The sequence below is a fragment of the Urocitellus parryii genome, chromosome 3 (assembly GCF_045843805.1).
Source record: "Urocitellus parryii isolate mUroPar1 chromosome 3, mUroPar1.hap1, whole genome shotgun sequence".
NCBI classification, from domain to species: Eukaryota; Metazoa; Chordata; class Mammalia; order Rodentia; family Sciuridae; genus Urocitellus; species Urocitellus parryii.
In genome coordinates this window covers 195,294,897-195,314,889 of record NC_135533.1, presented here as the reverse complement: position 1 = coordinate 195,314,889, position 19,993 = coordinate 195,294,897, and the positions used below count along the sequence as shown (strand labels likewise).

The window sequence follows — 19,993 nt, the reverse complement described above, 5'->3', positions numbered from 1 at the left end:
CAAAATTGCTATAATATCCCTGTAAATGTCTTTTGGAACATATAAGCACCTTGCTTCTCTTGGCTATACAGTATATCAAGGAGTTTATTACAGGATCATAGAGTTACCTGTGCTTAACCTTAGTAAATGACTGCAAATTGTTTTCTAAGTCATTGTGTCAATTCACCTTCCCAACAGATCTGGTGAATTCTCCACCTTGCCATATTTGGTACTGTTAGTCCTTTCAAGTTTAACCTTACTAATAGGACTATATCATTAATTTTTAACTTCTTATAATTTTTATTTGACTTATATTAATTTTTATTTACCTAAAATGGGTGGTCCATGGATGCTGAATGTTTGAGAAATGTGTAGGACTCTTCTAAGTATTCAGAAATTCCCTGAGGATGTGTGGGTGTGCTTTTGCCTATATATGTGCCCCAGTCACAAATGAATGCCTCAGACCCCACCCTCCTGGCCTCAAAACAGACCCTTCCTTTCCCCATGAACAGGAAGAGTTTAGTTGGGATCCCAGGGGAGATGTTTCCATCACCAGCAACATCTGGGGAACATCTGGTGAGCCTATCCCAGGACAGGGAGATGCTTTTATGGAGAAAACACATCACTTATTTGATTGTATTTTCCCTTAATCTCTTTTCTTCTTCCTGCTCCCCAATCTTAAATCCTCACTCCATTCTTTGCCAACTCCCTGCCCTGGTTTTCCCAGTGCAAACCCAGGCAGCTGGAGAGATCCTCATTAACTCTAGTGCTCAATCCTGCCCGTTCCCTGATCAGCAAGCAGTCCCTTCCAGAAACTGAGTCAAGGAATGTTGCAGCTCTTGGGTTCTCTGGTTCAATGCTTCCATTTTACAGATTGGAAAGAGGGAGTCAGGGACAGAAACCAGACCAGAATGCCATTTCTAGGTATTTCAGACACTACTTTTCTGCAGGATGCTTGCACTGAGGATTGGAGGCAAGTAGGAAGGCAAGCAGTGGAAAGGATTCCTTGGGACCAGCAAATTCTGCAGCCTGTAGCCAGGGAGAACACAGCTGAATATCTGGGGTGGGGGTGGGGGTAACTACTCTGACAGCTGAGTCACCTTTAGCAAGTGACACTCAACATGGTAGACATTAAACTCCTTCCTGAGCAGTCTCAGCCACACCATAGATTTCATACACCACTGTGTGTGTGTTGAGAATTCCTCAATTGCCATCTCCAGCCCTGTCCTCAAGAAGTCACTGGAAGCTTGATTCCAGCTGCCCAGACACCTCCCCCTAAGAAATGCATCTGGAAGGACAGGAGCTATGTGGGCCCCTAACCTGTTTTCCTCTTGTTCTCTCTGGAAAGTAAAGGACCATCGATAGGTCCTAGCCCTCTTTTTTTTTTTTTTTACACACCAATGGAAGAAGTGGGTCCCTCACAATCATCTCCACTCCAGATGCCGTCCAGGAGGACAGAAGGTCACCCCCACCCCCACCTGGAGGAGGGTGGAATGGAATCCTGAGGGCTGGGCTAGTCGCTGACAGTATTCATCTAGGACAGTCAGAAGAACCCAGAATGCAGCGGGAGCAGAGCTGGAAGGGGGAGGGTCAGGCTCCCACGAAGGCTCCCTGGAGGAGGCAGTGCAAGCAGAGAGCCCTTAAAGGCGCTGGGATTCAGGTAAGCAGAGAGAGGGCCAAAAGGCAGTTCAGGTGATAAGGAGCTGCTGCAGCAAGGGTGTGAAGGTGGGAACCTCCAGGTGCTGGATAGTATCAGGACTGGTGATTGGGAAAAGGAGCAGGGAGTGAGTGGGCTCCTGGACCAGTAGTTGGTTGCTGGGCACACATATTTTCCTCTGCGCAGAGGTACTGGGGAGAGTTGGCCCCGAGTCAAGGGAGGTCTTGGCGGGAGCAGAAAAGGCAACAGGCCATTTTAAGTGGCCAAGGTCTGGCCCGGAAGAAACAGCTTCTCTCCACTTTTTTAAAAGGGGGGGGGGATGGGTGGGGGTGGGGAAGTTGGTTCTGAGAGCCTCTAGTCCTGGGCTCCAGCAGGGGTAGGGTCTCTGGCCCGGGGGCAGAGGTGAAAGTCAAGCCCTCGGATGATCTCCTTTACTCTCCCTCCCTACTCCTCTTACATCCCGGAGATGGGTTCATCTCCAATCAGTTTACTTTTCTGGCGGATCTGGGGGTGGGTGGTAGTGTGGGGGCAGAAGAGTTAACGCTTAGATTGGATTATAATAGACTGCCTCCGGTGGAGTGAGGGTAGAGGGCGTGTAGGAGGCCTCCCTTCTGCTGTCTTGTCCCAGGGTCTTGCGAAGTTGCGCGAGACTCCTGGCCTCAGTCTACCCTTCTGCAACGGCGCGGTGGGGTGAGGTGGGCATCTTTACGAGAGGGCTCTCCCAGCCAGGACGGTCGGCGCCTTGAGGACCAGTGCAGGAGGGCGGCGCGGGCTGGGGGAGGGTTGGGCGGAGAGCTGCAAGGCGCCGCCGCGGGGTCAGAGTCCGCCGGGAGGCCCCACGGCCGCTGCGCCGGCTCCGGGCGGGGAGGAGCGGCGCCTCCGGGGCGGGGCCGCCGGGCGGTCTGGCGGGAGGCCCGGCGTGCGTCAGCGTCGTGAGCCCCGGAGTTTTCCACTGACGAGGAGGGCGGAGCGGCGGGCGGGGCCCGGCGCAGCCAGTCTCCCGCCGCCGCCGCAGCCGCCGGACGCGCAGAGCGAGGGGCGGCTTGACCGACGGCTGCCCGGCGGAGCGCAGAGAGTCGCGGCGCGGGGAGCGTGCCGGGCTGGGACGAGGGTCGCGTCGGTGTCCTTGGCGAGCGACCGGCTCTCAGGTGAGTGCTAAGGGGACCCGAGACCGACTGGACAGGACTTTGGGGAGGGGGCATCCGGCGCTAGTGGCAGTGCTGCTCCGGCCCTTGCTCTTCGCTCTCGGGCAACCCAAGTGGGCTCCGGGGCTGGGGGCTGCCCAACCCGGCCCGAGTCCACGGCTTGGAGCCGGGGAGGCTAGAGTCGTAGGTTTTTCGCTCCCCTCCCCCTTCCCCGCCGCAGTTGCCCCGAGATGTCCCGGCTCCCAGAACCGGGTGCAGGTGGCAAGAGTGGCCAGGCGCGCGCGTCCGCGGGTGAGTTTCTTTTTGACCCCGCTGCCTGAGAACTTTTCAGAAGTTTCTCGCGTGGCCGGAGCAGGTGACATTTGTCGCCTTTCTCATCGGGCTCCCCCCGGGGGAGGGTGCAGGAGCTGCGGCGTGTGCCGGGTGATCCTGGCAGGCGGGGGTCAGGGAGGGAGTGGAGGGATGAGCGAGGAGTGAGGCTTGGTGAGTCACGGACCCCGGGAGGGAGGAGGAGGGATTGTGTCGTACGCTCACCTGTTTGTCAGTCACCGTCACACTCAGAGGCCACCGCCGTGAGTCACGGGGCGCAGCTATACCGGCCACCCGCGGGCACACGTAGGTCCTCTCCCACGCACTTCTACTCCCTCCTCTGCACGTACTTCCTCTCCGTCCTCAGTTTCCCCTCCCCGGGGGGCCTTTTCCCTGTCACGCACTGTTGAGATGCCCACACCACAGCAACAGCCATACACTTAGTCACTCCTGTTCCCGGCACAGTCACACAGCCATAGCCCACATTCCTGACACCAGAGCGTCCTCCCCAGCTCTCTCACTGCCCACCCAACACCTCCACTCAGAAGTCGCACAGTCCTCTGAAGCGTAACTCATCACCCCACGTCCCCAAATCCTCCATAGCCCTGCCCTCTTATATCTCCGAATCCCAAAGTCATCAGGCCCACCCCCCCCCCCTTTCTTCTCTGTTCTTGTACTGTCACCTCACCTGGCCCTGGCTTCTCTGTCCAACAGGTCACACCCCCTCTAGTCCTGGTGCTGAGCCATCTTTTAAGAATGCAAATCTGGTATTGTCACTCCCTACTTAAACCCTTCAGTGGCTTCCTGTGCCCTCAGGCTAAAGCCTGCCCTGTAGCCCTGGCTTTGCTGTCTCTTAAGTTGCCCCTCCTCCACTCACCTTTTTGGCTGTTCCTGCTCCAGATCCTCACCCATACTATACCCACTCTCTTGAAGAACTTTCCCTACATCCATTTTCCAGAGAAATCTGCCTTCACCCCTTCTTTTCCCTGTGATTCTTTCCCTGCATGGCCCTTTCACCCTCTCCATTCCATCACCCCACACGGATTGTCCCCATCCCCCAGCTCACACTTCTAGAGGACAACATTTGTTGTAAATCTTGCCCCCTGTATGACCAAACACCTATCCCAGTACTTGACTCATTATGGGAGCTCAGTAAATATTTGTTGAATGAATGAATGAATGAAGTTAAGGAGGCCTTGGCTTAGGTGGAGGGAGCTGTCACTGTCAGGTGTAATTTCCCTCCCGCAGAAGCAAGTGCCTTAAGTAGCTAGCAAACGTTTGGCACCTACCCAGTGCCTAGCCCTGGAGGCTAGGCCTAGGAACTGTCCCCTCCCCCAGATGACTTTCAGAGGGATGGGTGGGGGAGGGGTGTGCCCATGCTTCCTGTCTGCTGTCTCTGGGCTGTCCAGACAATTTGTTTCACTAGGGACCAGAGGTGCTCTTAGGTGCTTTTCCCCTGTCCTAGGAAGTAATTCTTGGGGGTTGGGGTCATGTGACCCCAGGTGTTTGGGGGTGGGGGTAGCTGGCCAAGGCCTTCAGTTCTGAGGTTAAAGGACACATTCTTCAGATTCCTGGAGGGGTTTGGAGGCGACTAAAGGTGCCCTCTCCCTAATACCAGCTCTGGCTGGGAGCTGGGGCACTGATGGGACTGCTGAGGTGGACAGAGGAGTTGATGGGACTTTTTAGAGGTCTTGAAATGTCCTTCCCCAAAAGCCCTGGGTTGCTTGGTGCCAAGAGTGAGGTGGCCTTCCTTGGATTCACGTAGTGCAACCTGAGTGTGTAGTTGTGGCCTGTAGGCTTGGGAGACATTCTCCTAGGCTGCCAGTGCCTGTGTGTGGTGGCTGGAGGGCTGCCTGATTCTCAGGGCCCAGTCAGATCCCGGAAGAAGCCTGGTTCTCTTTGATTCAGGGCCTGTCTCCCGGGGCTCCTTGGGGGTGTGGTATTTCTGTCTGAGCCAGCTCCCTGGGAATTTCTTTTCCTTCCTCCAGGACCCCAGGAGGGGGGTTGTGCTCACCCTGGGAACAGTGCCACGGTCAGGATCTTGATTCCTGGGGAGCTGCAGAGGGCCCCTCCCCCACCCTCTGACTCACTGTCTGACACTTTTCTTGGACTCTTTCACTATCTTTCATTCCTTTTTCTGACTTGGCTTCTCCTTGTTTCTGGCTCAGTCTTTCCATCTCCTCTCCTGCCTCTGCCTCTCTCAGCCTCTGAATCCCCAGGTGGGACGGAGGAACCGAGATCCAGGAGCTCTTCCCCACCTCCCCAAAGGAGTACCAGGGAGATGATTCTCATTTCATTCCAGGTCTGCAGATCCTGCAAGGGGCTCATCACTCTTGCCTGTAGTGAGTTGCAACCTCCCTATGACTCTTTTCCTATCTGCAGCCTTGGAGGCTAGAACCCTCTCACCTTAAATCCTTCTGTGGACATTCCTGATGGCAGAGCCCTGGTATCTGGCCTGAGCTGCTTCCTTGACATCTCTTCATCTGTTTACTGTTGGGGAACAGGGGGCCTCCTGTTATGCCTGTGTTGGCACCACCTGCAGTTGGACCTTCCCTCTCCAGTCTTTAGGGCCACCTTTAAGTGTCATTCTTGCTTGAATCCTCTGGCACTGGCCAGAGGAGGAACATGTGGCCCTCTCCTAAATTAACTGCCAGGAGCCAAAGGTCACATTGAAAACTTGTGTGCTTATAATCTGTTTCTAGGTCGATTCCTGATACCAAGGGAGCTATCTTGGTCAGTTTGGACTGCTATAACAAAAATGGCAGAGGCTGGGTGGCTTAGACAAAAGAAGTTACTTCTTCTGTTTCTGAAAGTGGGTGGGTGCAAGTTCAGAGTGTCAATCTGATGAGGAGGGTTCCTTTTCTGACTTGCAGATGCACTGTGTCTTACTGTGTCCTCACATGGTCGAGAAAGAGGTCATCTCTGTGTTTCTTATAAAGGCATTATTTCCATTCATGACCTTATCTCCCAAAGGCCTTTAAGCACCATCACTTGGGATTTGACTTCCAACACAGGAATTTTGGTAGGACACAAATATTTGGTCTTCAGCAGGAACCTAGAGAGGCAGGAGGAAAGAGTAGGGGACTCTGGAGGTCCCTTTGAAGATAACTTCTGAAAGAGAATGAGGTTGGGTTGTTCCAGTTTGTGCAAAGGCCGGGAGTTGGGCAAGGGCATGGTCGGTAGGGGAAATGCAGGTTCAGCTGGAGTACAGAGAAGAGCCATAGGGAGACTGCGGGATGAGGCTGGAGGCCAAGCAGTGGTCAGCTCTGCTTCAGCCTCTTAACTGATCCTAAGGTCAAGCTTCCCCAGGGGGAGCTACAGCAGAGTGGTGCTCTGCAATGGAATGGCAGGTGGATCTTTGGTTTTACATGGTCATTCTGGCTGCAGAGCAAAGAATGGTTGGGTGGAGAGAGCAGGAGCAGAAGCAGGGGACATGTGTAGTAGTGATGGGGACAGGGAGGTGATAAGGGTAATAAATGTTATTTATTTTAAGTGCTAGGAATTGAACCCAAGGCTTGAGCATCCTAGGCAAGTGCTGTACAGCTGAGCTACACCCTCAGCCCAGACTTTTTAAATTGATGGTGACCTACATAGAATGCATACAGTATACACATTCCACATGTAGAGCTAGATGAATTTTTAGTTTTCAGGCACCCCTATCACCATCAACCAGAGCACAACAGAGAACATTTCTAGACCTCACAGGAAATCCCCTCATGACTCTCCCCAGTGTGTGCCCCTCCCTCCCCTGGAACCACTATTCTGACTTGTGTAATCACCGATGAGTTTTGCCTTTTCTTGAACTTCATGATCAGGATTTTGTTTCTGGTTTCTTTGACTCTGTGTAATATCTGAGATTCATCTGTGTTGTGTGTATCCAGGAACTCATTCTTTTTTCCACACATTTACTGAAACACTTATCATTGTCCAAGAACATGACTTGTATTGATTCCTGTAAACCTTCTAACCCTATGAGGTTTTAAGACAAAAGAGTCGGAGGCACAGAAATGTTAAGGAACTTGTCCAGGATCACCCAGCCAATTAATATCCAAGGTAGGGTTCAAAGGCAGGCAGTCTGGTTCTGGAGCCAGGGTTTTTTAATACAATGCTGGGTGGCCTCCAGGATACGTACTGAGTCTGTGCCTGACTTTGTGTGGAGTACGTGAATGTGTATGTGAACTTGAGGACCCAGGGCCTGGACGTAGATGAAGGGAAGAGGGAGGAAGGAGTTGAGGATGGCTGCAGGTTTCTGGCTTGAGCAACTGGGTGGGTGGCAGTGCTGTTACTAAGATAGGGAACACAGGAAGAGGAACAGATGGTGTTGGGGGTGGGGGACAGAGACCAGGGTTCAATTTGGGGCCTGTGGAATTGTATGTTTCCTGGGGAAGGCCAGGCATAGAGAGTGGGCAATTGGTGGTGGTGAGGAGGGGGACGCCATCCTCAGACCAGGCACGTGAGGCATTCAGCACCCTATAGATGGCACCTGGAATTTGGGGGAAAGGATGGTGTCTCCCCACAGGGGCAGGAGGTGTGGGTGCTGTTGGTTCACGTGTGTGCTTCTGTGTCTGAATATCCGTGGTCTCTGTGTGTGTGCATGTGTGTGCCTGGCTCTGGATTATGAGTTCCCCCATCTCCTGGGAGAGCCTGCAGGTCAGCTGGGAGCTGGGTTGTTTTTGTTTGTGGTTTGACCCTGGGAAGGGGGGGTGCCAAGCCTAAGAAACTACCCCCGGAAACACCTGTGTATCCTCTTCCCCCAGGCCCAGGGCGGGGGGCTAGCCAGGGAGAGAGATTTTCTTGCTTCTCTCATGCCTGCTTGACAGAGGCCGTCCCTGGGATGGATTTTATCCAGTTAATTGGTTCACAGCACCTTCCCTAGGTTCAGGGACCCGGAGAGGCTTGGGATAAGGAAAGTGGTGTTTGGAAAGGACACCTGAGTAGAAGAGACCAAGACAGCTTTCTGGTTGGTTTTTCCTGTTCTTTCATTTCCTGTGATGGCAGTGGGGGTGGGGTTCCCTAGCCCTAGGGCCTCAGCTTTGTTTCCCCTTCCTCCTGGCCACCTCCTGGGGACCCAGCCCTGAGTGCCATAGGACCTGGCCACAGATACAAGGTAGCCGTGAGCAGCCCTGGAATTGAATCCTGGGGGTTCCTCAGGCAGAGGGGCTACACTTGTCATTTAGGGCAGAGAGCCCCAGCCCTCTCCACTCTGAGGCCAGGCTGGCTGTGGCGGGCGTCTCTGGTTGCATTCCACCGAGGGTTGAGGTCTCAGTGGGGAAGCACAGTGTGTCCTGGGGTGCTGCACCTCAGAAGCTAAAGGGGAATAGTAATTTCCATGGGAGGTTCATTCAAACAGTTTAAAACATTGGAGTAGAAGGCAAGACATAGGTGGAGTTTAAGATCAAATGAAGGTTCCCTGTCACATTAAGCCTGCAGGCAGGGGACTTCTCTCCTGCGGGATGGGGGTTTCTGAGGGAAAGTCTGAGAAGTTCCATCGCTGGAAGGGAGGGGCTCAGGAAAGTCCTTCGTGTGGGAATGGGGGCCATCAAAGCCAGCTTTTCCCAGAGTGCCTGAGCCTGGAAGGAGGGCCTGGGGCTTCCTGTGTGCAGGCTGGTGGGTATGGGGGTGTGCTGGAGAAGAGGAAGCAGTACCACCTCCTGAGGGCCCTGTGGGCTGTGGCGCGTGGCTGGGTTTCGCACACAAAGGTGCACAGACGGGAGCCCCCATGAGTCACCCCTGCAATGAGTCAGCCCCCATGACTCCTGTCCAGGAATGGTACAGCCCAAGTCCATCGGTCCATCTGTTGGTCTGTCTGCCCGTTGCCCTGGCTGGTGTGGATGTTGTGGGTAGGTGGGTTGTAGAAGGTGGTGGGGAAGATGCCAGGCGGTTTCCCCAGAAGGCTTTGGGCAAAGGTTGTGTGAGTTCAAAGGCATCAGGATATGGATTGGTTTGGAGGAAGAAGTGCTATGTCTTGTGCTGGGGGTAGGGGGCCCTCCTGGAGACTGCTCCTGTACCTAGAGCTTCTGGCTTGGACAGGAGGGCCAAGACCTAGCTCTGGGACACTTGGAGCAGAAGTAGGAGGAATGGTGATCGTGGCTGAGGGCCTGCCTTCTGGAACCCTCTGCCAGGGCTTGCTGTTAGCACCTGCCTGACACTTAACTTTCTCATTCCCATCCAGGCCGTCTGTCGCCAGCCCCTAGCGCACCTCTGCGACCATGACTGGGCTGCTGAAGAAGAGGAAGTTTGACCAGCTGGAGGAGGACTCCTCCTCGTTCTGCTCCTCCACCTCCTCTGACTGCGTCTCTCGTTCCTGCTCCCCAAGCTCTTCGGTCTCGGATGAAGAGAGCCCCTGGGGTCAGATGCCCCTACCTGAAAGGGACTTCTGTGGCTCCCAAAGTTTTACCCGTGAGTCCTCTCTTCCCTGGGAACCCCACTCTACTTTTTCTTCCTTCCTGAAAGGTGAATTGGGAGGTCAGGTTTCCAGGGCTGTAGCTCCCTCACTTGGCTTCCTATGGCATCCACTTCAGGGGCTAGCTTGATTCACCTTTGACCTTGGGAGTAGTGACATCCAGGATGCAGCTCCTTGGAGTGGCCCTGAGGCCTTCCCACTGAGCCCCTCCCTTCTGTTCCAGTTTCGTTTCTCCAGCGTGCACCCTGCCTGCCCTTCCTACAAACCCAGCTGCTGGAGTTCCACACCCCACACATCTCTGCCGCAGGGCCTGCCAGGCCAGTCCCTCTCTTGTCAAAATGCTGTTTGCCTTTGCCTGAACACACTGCAAAAGGGTTTTTTCCAGGTTATTTTCCAAGCTTGTGTAATTCTGATTCCAAATTGATAAAGAGGACTGGGGATATAGCTCAGTGGTAAGAACATTTGCCTACTATGCACAAGCTCTGGGTTCAGTCCCTGGCACTGAATTAAAAAAAAAAAAAATCCAGCTTTGTAACTGATTATCTTAGAGCATTGTTTCTCAAGCTTGTTTTTCACTATTGCTCCTTCTACCTCCAAGGAATCTTTTAAGACAATTTTTTTCCTAATCACCGCCTCATGAAATTTTAATAATTTTAATAGCACAGATATATGCTGCGTGTGTGTGTGTGTGTGTGCATTGTACACTATGATTTTTAGCACATAGACTCTAACAGTACAAAGTCTTTTAAAATTAATGTATTAGCTTGAAATATGGAATTGTCAATATTTGGTTTATGAAAATAATAGACCAATATATGTATTGAATGTTTCAATATGTAGCTTTGGGATCAATATACAATCAGTAACTTAAAAGGGAAGGACTTTCTAAGCCTGTTGCAAAACAGACACTTTGAAGGAAAAAAATCAATATGTATTTTTGACTACATAAACCTTAAAAAATTGGTTTGTGTGGACTGGGGCTGTAGTTTAGTGGTAGAGCACCTGCCTAGCATGCACAAGTCTGTGGGTTATTCAATCCCTGGCACTGCCAAAACAACAACAAAATTACATGAAGTGCCATACCAAAGGGATGACTAAAATATTTGCACAGAGAGGTTGAATGGATGATCATTATCTCCAATTTCATACATAAAGAGTTCCTACAAATCAATATAAAATTGTAAAAGGGACAGGTAGATGACTGATAGTAATGGAAAGACATTCAACCCTATGAATACTGTCACTTGGACTGGTAAATGACTTCGAGCCAATGTTGACATGGGTGTTTGTTCAGTTTTACCAGCTCCAATCCCAGCCAGGCTGGCTTCTAAATTCAGATCCTCTTTTTTTTTTTTTTTTAGGAGGGTAGAGAGGGGATGCGTGGGGAGAGACAGTTCTTTGCACTCTTCCTCGAGGTGATACTGCGCTTCAGAGAACTAATCCCACCCCTTCCCTGCCTGTCTTCCAGCTCGATCCATTTTGAAGCGGGCTCCTCGGGAGCGCCCATGCCGTGTTGCCTTCACTGGCATCACTGTCTTCTACTTCCCACGGTGCCAGGGCTTCACCAGTGTGCCCAGCCGTGGTGGCTGTACTCTGGGCATGGCCCCTCGCCACAGCGCCTGCCGCCACTTCTCCTTGTGTGAGTTTACACAGGAACAAGCCCGGGCCCGGCGTGAGAAACTCCGCCAGCGTTTGAAAGAGGAGAAGCTGGAGATGCTGCGATGGAAGGTAGGGAGACCTGTCCTCATGGCCCATGCACTCCAGCTGCTCCTGGAATCCTAGCAGCTGGGTGCCAGTTTGCATGTCATATGTGGGCAAATAGGTCTGTGGACTCCGTGATTGGCCTAATCAGACCAGATTATATGCAGACACAGGGAAAGGATGGTGGGTCCAGGTGGACTGAGGGCCTGGTGTCTGACCTTAACAGGGAGGAGGATGTGGAGTTTATGTTGCTGGGGAGTAGTGGTGGTGTATGTGTAATAGGAGAGGGAATTTTGTCCCTGATCTGGGGATTGATAGGACATCTCTGCAAGATGCCCTAAGGGCAGTGTTCTTGCTTGTTTTCAACACCATATTCACAGTGCCCGGCACACAGTAAGTGCTTTTGTTAAATGTTCATTTTAACATTTGTTAAGTGTTCGTGCCTCTCACATTTCCTGTCCCATGGATGCAGCTTTCGGCCTCTGGAGTACCTGAGGGGGAGGCAGGCCTGCCACTTACAGTGGATGCCATCAATGATGCCTCTGTGGAAGAAGACTTGGCAGTGGCTGTGGCAGGCGGCCGGTTGGAAGAAGTGAACTTCCTACAACCCCACCCAGCTCGGTGGCGGCGTGCTCTGCTGCGGGCTTCGGGTGTGCGAAGGATCGACCGCGAGGAGAAGCAGGAACTGAAGGCGCTGCGCCAATCCCGTGAGGACTGTGGCTGTCGCTGCGATAGGGTCTGTGACCCTGAGACCTGCAGCTGCAGCTTGGCGGGTATCAAATGCCAGGTATGGTTGCTGGATAGGGCTGGGCTGGGGAGGTTGAGCCTGGGGGTTCTTGCACTCCACAGAATTCTCACTTGTGCCTCCACTTTCTTTGCAGATGGACCACACAGGGTTCCCCTGTGGCTGCTGTAAGGAGGGCTGTGAGAACCCCAACGGCCGTGTGGAATTTAATCAGGCGCGTGTGCAGACCCATTTCATTCACACGCTCACACGCCTGCAGCTGGAGCAGGGGGCTGAGAGCCTTGGAGAGCTGGAGGCCCCTGCACAGGGCAGCCCAGCCAACCCTGGCGAGCAGGACATGGTGTCCTCTTTCCCGCTGGCCAGCCCCCCAGCAAGCAGTGAGCTGGGAGACAATAGCTGCAGCAGTGACATGACCGATTCTTCCACGACATCTTCCTCATCAGGCGCTAGCGAGGCCCCAGACCACCCCACCCATCCAGGCCTGCCTGGTCCTGGCTTCCAGCCAAGCATGGATGATGACAGCCTGGCGCGGATCCTGAGTTTCAGTGACTCTGACCTTGGTGGGGAGGAGGAGGAAGAGGAAGGGGGTGTGGGGAACCTGGACAACCTCAGCTGCTTTTACCCAACTGACATCTTTACTGGTGACCCTGGTGGCCTGGCCAGCTGGACCCACAACTATTCTGGCACTAGCTTTGTGCCGGGTATCCTGGATGAGAATGCCAACCTGGATGCTAGCTGCTTCCTAAATGGTGGCTTTGAAGGGTTGAGAGAAAGTAGCCTCCCTGGCACCTCGGTGCCACCCAGTGTGGACATTCACCAGAGCAACTCAGTGGACCTCAGCCTGTCTTCCTGCGACTCCTTCGAGCTACTCCAGTCTCTGCCAGATTACAGTTTGGGGCCTCACTATACCTCCCAGAAGGCGCCTGGCAGCCTGGACAACCTCGAGGCATCCCATGGCCCCTTGCCTGGCCTCTCTCCACCGGGGGATGGCAGCACTTGCTTCCTGGAGTCCCTCATGGGCTTGTCTGAACCAGTTGCCGATGCCTTGGCCCCCTTCATCGACAGCCAGTTTGAGGACACTGCCCCGGCCTCTCTGGTAGAGCCTGTGCAGGTCTGAGGTACTAGGGTACCTTTCTCCTGCCCCAAGAGCCCTGTTGCTGCTTTTTTTTGTGATTTGGGGGCTCCCCAAGGTCTGTATGTAACAAGTTTCCTATTGGCTGGCTCAGCCACGGGTATGTGGGCACTCCTGGTTTCCACGAAACACTCTGAATTTATTTATTTATTAACTTTTGTATGCTGAAGAGAGCGGGAGGGGCTTCCCCCTTTCAGCGGCCTGGCCCCGCACACCCACACAGTGCTCTTCCACCTCCTCAGCGTGGGCCAGGAAGAGAAGACATGGCTCTCCTGGAGCTTCGCAGACCTCTTTTCAGTCTCTGTATGATATTCCTTAGCCCAAGGACAGTGGAACGGGGCTCATCAGCCTCTTCGGGCTTCTCACGCCGCTCTGAGCCCTAGACCCATGGGGTGGCTAGATCCTCTGGACTGTGAAGACTGTAATTTATTTCCATAATTTATTTGGAGACTGAAGCAGCTTTAGCTGTGCCTCTTTGGCTGGTAGGTAGTGCTGGGGGCAGGGTCCCTTTTGTCCTGCATCCTGTCCTGCCTGGGCTTTGGTGTATACCAGGTGTGGATGCAAGCCCTGTGGTCTCCTGTTGGTTGCCTGGTTCCGGGATGGCTGTGTAAGCAGGTGCTGGGCTGGCCAGCTGTGACCAAAACCCCCTTATGCCTGCCCTACCCAGCCCCTCTGCTTCCTGCCCTCCGATCGACTTTCTCGCCTCCAAAAGGCAGTGGCCTCTGTTCCCAGCCTGTAATATAGGATAGGAGGGGGAGACTAGATGCCCGGAAAGGGCAAGGAACTTGCCTTGGTATGAACACCACCCTGCAGGGCTTTTGGGGCACTGCACTCCATCCCAGCCCACCATGTACCCCAAGGCCAGTTGCTAAGTAAGGGGTGGCTCCTTAGGGCTTTTATGCCCTTTGTTTGCTGATGTTGAATTATGAATTTTGAATTTTACATTAACTTTTATATTGTCCCTCAGTGTCAGAACTATAATTTATTCATTTCTCTGTGTGTCTGTGCCAAGAAAGCTAGGCTCTGGGCCTGCCCCCTTGCCTAGGCAGCCTTGCCAGCCTGTGCTGTGGGAACACATTGTACCTGAGCTGACAGGTACCAATAAAGAGGCTCTATTTTTAACGGTGTGGTCTGCATTATTGGGATGGGGAGCTGGGGTACACCTCCAGGAGCCAGTGGAGAGGGAGGGGGTGGCCTTGGAGGGCAGTGTGGACATTGGGGCCGTGTTGGGTAGGTGGGGCGCACATAGCACACTGGGCCTCCTTCCAGGCAGGACAGTGGGGCTTGGAGACAGGAAGCCAGCTGAGAGGCTGGCTGGGCAGATGGTGCACTGTTCCTTTTGAATTAACCCATTCCTCCCCAGTGGTCATTTGGGGTAGCAGTGGGGAGCAGCAGCAGGCCACTCTTCTGGAATGGGGCTGTCTACTTTGGTTAAGTGAAAGCACTGAGCTAGGGCCTGGCCCGGAAGGTTAAGTCACCCACCACCAGGTTGGAACAGGCATTGAGATGTGGCTGGTGGAGGCCTGGCCTGGAGATGGGCTCAGCAGCTGTGGCACCAGAAGCTGTAGAGCTTCATCCATCTGCACCAACCAGACCTGTCTGACCTGTCCCCAGCAGCTGAAGTGGGCTGTGGGCCAAAGGAGCAGGCTGCACCCCGCCCCAGGGAGCCTTTGGAAGCATTTCACCCTCTCCCTTACAGATGGTAATGATTTGTACAGGTGCTGGGAGGGGGACCAACCAAAAGACCCTTTTTGTGTTCTAACCCTCTGCCTCTTGGTCTGCGCTGGGCGCACTCATGAGCATGACCCAATATGACAGGTTTGAATCCCAGCTTTTCTATTACCTAGTGAGGTGACTTATGCAAATTAGGTGCTCTGTACCTGGGTGTCCTCAGTACTGTGCAAATAACATTGCTCCTTTCATTAGCTTGTTAAGTTCATATATGCAAAACACTTGGAGGAGTGCCTGCAGCATGCAAGCCTGTGTTTGCAATTTCATTTTGTTTTTATGTTTCTGTCTTTATATGTTCCCCTCTTTTTTTGCCAGTCCTATCATCCCTTGGGTGTCTGTCTCTTCTGGACATGCATGGGCATGACCACATAATAATGGCCATTAGAAGAATGGCTTGGAGTCTGGCCTGTCGTGGGGCAGCATGTCCTTGTAACCAGTTTAGCCAGAGACAGCCCAGCCCTTAGGCTTCCCAGGATACAGCACCCTTGTACATTGAGTTGTTCTGCTTCCTCACCCTTCAATGTTGCCTGCAGATGCTTTTGCAGATTGCTTCAGCGTGCATGATCCCAAATCCTGGTCTTTCCATGGGCTCTGAAGCATTTCTGACTATCCAGGGTTCTGGTGGCAGCCCTCAGCATCTCCTGCCTAGAAGCCCCTAAACGCTCCTGCTCCACAGATTCAACTCATGCTGGATTGAGGCTTGCCCATTCCCTTCTAGGGCCACAGTGTTATATCTTGAGGTTTTTTTTATTTGTTTATTTTTGAGATAAATGAAGATAACTTGTGTTTTACAGCCACAAAAAAGTATGGCTAATGCACACTCCTTTCATAAATAATTCTCCAGACAGACAGACCTGCCTCTCAAACGTCCCAACAAAACTGGGTTGTAAAGCAGGTCACAGGAAAAGGGACTGGGGGGGTTTTCCTAAAGGAAAGATGGCAGTAACCAGGGGAGGGCATTCCAGAGCACCAACTCACCAAGAGGTCCTGTACATGATCAGTACTACATTAGAAAAAGAAGGTTTGACAGCCATCAAGGACAACTGACATTTTTCTAAAAGGGACCCTTATCTGCTCACCGTTCCCAACCTTAGTCATTAGACAACTTCTCTTGAAAATTCTACCCTTCTGCTTCCTGGATGTTTCTTTAAATCAATTATATGGGCTATGGGCTGGGGATGTGGCTCAAGCGGTAGCGCGCTCGCCTGACATGCGTGCAACCCGGGTTCCATCCTCAGCACCACATACAAACAAAGATGTTGTGTCTGCCGAAAACTAAAAAACAAATATTAAAATTCTCTCTATCTCCCTCTCTCTTTAAAAAAAAAAAAATACATGGGCTGTTTTCCTCTCGGAGGTGGTCTACTCCACGTGTCTGGTGCACTACTTTCATTTCACCAAATAAACCCTTTATACTTTTCTAAAACAAAATATATCGATATGCTTAATAGTTAGACCCATCCTATGCAACAATTTTCATGAATTCTTGAGTTTGTTGTGCTAGTGACTCTTCTGTTATATAAACACATAGTTATTAAACCGAGGGCTGGTGTGTAGCTCAGTGCTAGAGCACTTGCCTCCCATGAGTGAGGCCCTGGGTTCCATCCCAGCACTACAGAAATAAATAAATACATTCATTCATTAAACTTCAATATTGGCTACATACATCATTGGCAGAGAGTTGTACTAAGATTTGGGAAACATCTAGTCTAATTTCTTGCACTAAAGGGGGACACTGAGAACCAGAGAGGGGAGGGGTTTGGGGAGGTCACATGGGAGATCTTAGGCCTCCCGAATTCCAGTTCAGAGTTCCTTCCCCTGAGGCTGGACTGTCCCATTATTGCCATCCTGAAAAACAGGAAGAGTAGTATCGGGAGCCCAGCAAAGGTGACCTCTGTCACCCTCTTGCTAGTTACAATTTCATTATTCATCTGAATAGGGGCCACTGCATTTGCCCCCTTGGGCATTAAAAGGATTCCTGGGGGATTCGTTAGATGGCAACATCTTTTACAAATGCTGAAGTGGGTATTATTTTTTTCTTGGAATGTATTTTCCTATTTCAGGCAAGAATAATCAGATTTGTCCCAAATTGGTGAGGATCAGCAGATGCTCCCTGAAGACTTGGGGAGGGGGTAGGGACAGAATGCATGTGACAGGGTGGGACAATAGCCCTTGCAGACCAGCAGACCCTCTCACCCAGGTTTCAACTCTCGAGGAGGACTTCTGTACCTGAGTCTCCTGTCTGGGTCCATTGCCCAGAGTATCCTGGGCCCATTCCCCGTGGAGACTCACTGGGTAGCATGGCAGGGAGGAACAGTGCTTCTTTAGCTCCAGAACCAGACAGAAGTGGGGAGGCATTTAAAAATAGCTACAGGAGCTGGACACAGTGGTGCATGCCTGTAATTCCAGTAACTCAGGAGGCTGAGGCAGGAGGATAAATAAGTTCCAGGTCAGTCTCAGCAACTTAGCAAGACCCTGTCTCAAAAATTGAAAAGGGTTGGTGATGTAGCTCAATGGTAAAGTGCTTCTGAATTCAATCCCCATTACAAAAAAATGGGGTGAGGGAGTGGATGGATATCTGCCCTCTCAAGAGTCTAGTATTAAAGTAGGGCCTATTATAAAGTGCCCAGTGAACAAAAGCTAAGCCAATTGATGTCTTTCTTCCCTAGAGCAAAATTACTCTTTGGACCTTAAAAATGAAAAGCTTTGAGTTGGGTGTCTTGGCGCATGCCTGTAATCCCAGTGCCTTGGGAGGCTGAGGAAGGAGGACCACAAGTTCAAAGCCAGCCTCAGCAACTTAGTGAGGCTCTGTGAGACCCTGTCTCAAAATAACAAATAAAGACAAAGGATGTGACTCAGTGGTTAATTACCTTTGGGTTCAATCTCTAGTACAAAAAAAAAAAAAAAAAAGGTAAAGCTTTGGGTTGCCTTTCAGGTCCATTGAGACATGATTCCAAATAAACCACATTCATAATAGAAATAGGGAAAAATATGTTATTTTCTGAATTTCTTCTCCAATAACCCACTTCCCACCCCCTCCAGGAAACTGCTCAAGGTTTACGGTTTCCATTGGCCCAGAGTCCCTCCGACCACAGCTAGATCCTCAGCGACCCTTGGGCTTTTCCCAAAATCTCCTCTCTGATCTTGGGGTAGTTGGGGTGCTCCATGAGTACCTGTACCAAGAGAGAATGGGTATGCAGCATCAGGCAGGGGTCCTGGCCACTACCCCTCCCTGCCAACGTCGGTGGCTTACACTGTGGCAGACTTCAATGGCTTCCACAAATTTCTTGTCCTTCAAGTAGTTGAAAGCAAGTTTGAAACCTGCACAGGACCAAGGAGAACACAGAGGGTGGCAACCTCATGACCCCAGGACCCCTTCCCCCAATATCGAGGGAACAGGCCTTGAGTTCTGGGGTCAGGTTGGGGGTCCTGTGATGCCCTCCCTCCCACACCAGCTCATGTGCATCTTGGCTGCTGCCTTACCAATGGTGGGGTTGGCATGATGACTGTACTTCCAGGCCAGCTCGTAGTTGGTGGCTGCGTCCTTGTAGGACTGTTCCTTCTCCATGATGAAGCCCATATACTCATAGGCCTTGCAGCAGGACTGCAAGGGAAAGTGGGTCAGCACCTCTGTGGAGGGGAAACCAGCGCCCAGGTGTAGTGTGGGTGTGGGACCAGAAGGGGGTGATGGAGGGAGGTGAGCTGCATTAACCCCAGCTTGCACAGGGACCCCAAGGGTACCCTCAGCTTTGCAAGGGGTTAGCTGTGTGCCCTCCTCATTGCCACTCCAACGCTGGAGAAGCCCTCTTGTCCCATTATTAGTTTGGTTATTAGTGGTGTTCTCAGATCCAGCAAACCTCTCCAGCCCTGACTGCACTTCTGCACTCCCTTGACCCCACCAACAGCTTCTCTCTGTCTGTCTCTCTCTGTCTGTCTGTCTGTGTCTCTCTCTCTCCCATTTCATGTTTTTTTCCTCCTTTGGAAATAGTCTGACCCCCTGCACCTCCTCCTGCCTGGCCTTGTCACTGGTGTTGCTAATTCCAATCCTGGTTTGTTGCCCACATGCCCCTCGCCACCTGTTTTTTCCCATCCAGTTCCTTCTCAGCATCTCCTCTGTCCCTGAAGCCTGGGCATCGCTCACAGCGCTCCTTGCAGTTCCTGGACCCCTGCTCCCCTGCCCGGCCGGCCTCCCTGCTCAGAGCGCCTCCTCGCCTTGTTGTACTGTATGCACCGCCGCAGTAGCTCCGAGGCCAGGTCGTATTTGCCGCCTTGGCAGTAGATGTCCGCCAGCAGGAGCCAGCTCTTCTCCAGGTCCTCGGCCTCGGCCAGCGACCAAGCGACCTTGGCCAGGCGCTTCAGCTGGGTACGTGCCTTGGGAATCTGCTTCAGTAGCATGTAGGCTTGCGACATGGCCAGCAGGGCAGGGGTGTTGTCCTTCTGCACATGGAGTGGTAAGTGGCCATCAGCGCACCTTGGCCCTTGTCCTCGGCCCCGCAGCCCGCTGGTTCCCCCAAGCTAGCGCACCTCCGCCTGTGCCATCTCGATGAAGGCATCAAGTGCCACCTCCACGTTCGCCTTCTCCCTGGTGGCCATCAGGCAAAGGCTCTGTAGGAGCTTCAGCTGGGTCTGGTCAAAGGCAGAGTGAGGGTAGAACTCGAGCAGCAGCTTCTCTGCGGTGCGCACCCCGTGCTGCTCCAATTCCTTCCTGTTGGTGGAGCTGCAGGCAATGGGACTCAGGCGGCCCGCCTACCTTGTGCACATTGGCTCCCTCCGCCTTCTCCAGCCTCTCACCCCAGCCACCCTCCCCCCCATCCTTACTTGCTTTCAGTCATCGGGTTCTCAAAAGCCTCTCCACCCACAAGCTCGTTGTCTGGGTTCAGACAGATCTGCACCATATAGTAAGTGGCATACGGGCCCCAAGTGCTGTCCTTCCGAGCTTTGTTTAGGAACTTCAAGGCTTCGTTGGGCTGCCCTACGTGCCTGTAGTGGCAGAATCAGGGAAGCTGAGAATCTGGGAGACTGAGACCCAGAGAGTGCACTAATACACCGGAGCCACTGAGCCTGTATAGCAGGGGCTGTATCTCTGGCTCTCTGTCCTGGAGGCGGAATTCCTGCTCCCCTGAAACTGAGCAAGATCTCTGGTGTCTGCTAGCATACAGGGAGGGTCTCTAGCATACAGCCCCACCAACTA

At 52.6% G+C, this 19,993-nt stretch overlaps 2 protein-coding genes across 2 annotated transcripts in view; one reads left to right on the top strand and one right to left on the bottom strand.

Annotated features, from left to right (window-relative positions):
- The first annotated feature begins 2,656 nt into the window (after positions 1-2,656).
- On the top strand, positions 2,657-14,175 carry Csrnp1 (cysteine and serine rich nuclear protein 1). The gene is made up of 5 exons (XM_026401592.2): positions 2,657-2,784; positions 9,263-9,489; positions 10,962-11,221; positions 11,667-11,981; positions 12,076-14,175. The coding sequence occupies exons 2-5, from the start codon at positions 9,300-9,302 to the stop codon at positions 13,054-13,056; spliced, it is 1,746 nt and encodes a 581-aa protein (XP_026257377.2). The 5' UTR covers positions 2,657-2,784; positions 9,263-9,299; the 3' UTR covers positions 13,057-14,175.
- A 3,674-nt stretch (positions 14,176-17,849) lies between these two features.
- Positions 17,850-19,993, bottom strand: part of Ttc21a (tetratricopeptide repeat domain 21A) — a 33,987-nt gene continuing 31,843 nt past the window's right edge. Inside the window, exons 24-29 of the mRNA XM_026401608.2 lie at positions 19,621-19,782; positions 19,327-19,519; positions 19,015-19,239; positions 18,286-18,406; positions 18,056-18,123; positions 17,850-17,975 (exon numbers count right to left, since the gene is read on the bottom strand). Of these exons, the coding sequence (XP_026257393.2) occupies positions 17,898-17,975; positions 18,056-18,123; positions 18,286-18,406; positions 19,015-19,239; positions 19,327-19,519; positions 19,621-19,782 (847 nt within the window). The 3' untranslated portion in view covers positions 17,850-17,897. The remainder of the gene's footprint in view (positions 17,976-18,055; positions 18,124-18,285; positions 18,407-19,014; positions 19,240-19,326; positions 19,520-19,620; positions 19,783-19,993) is intronic.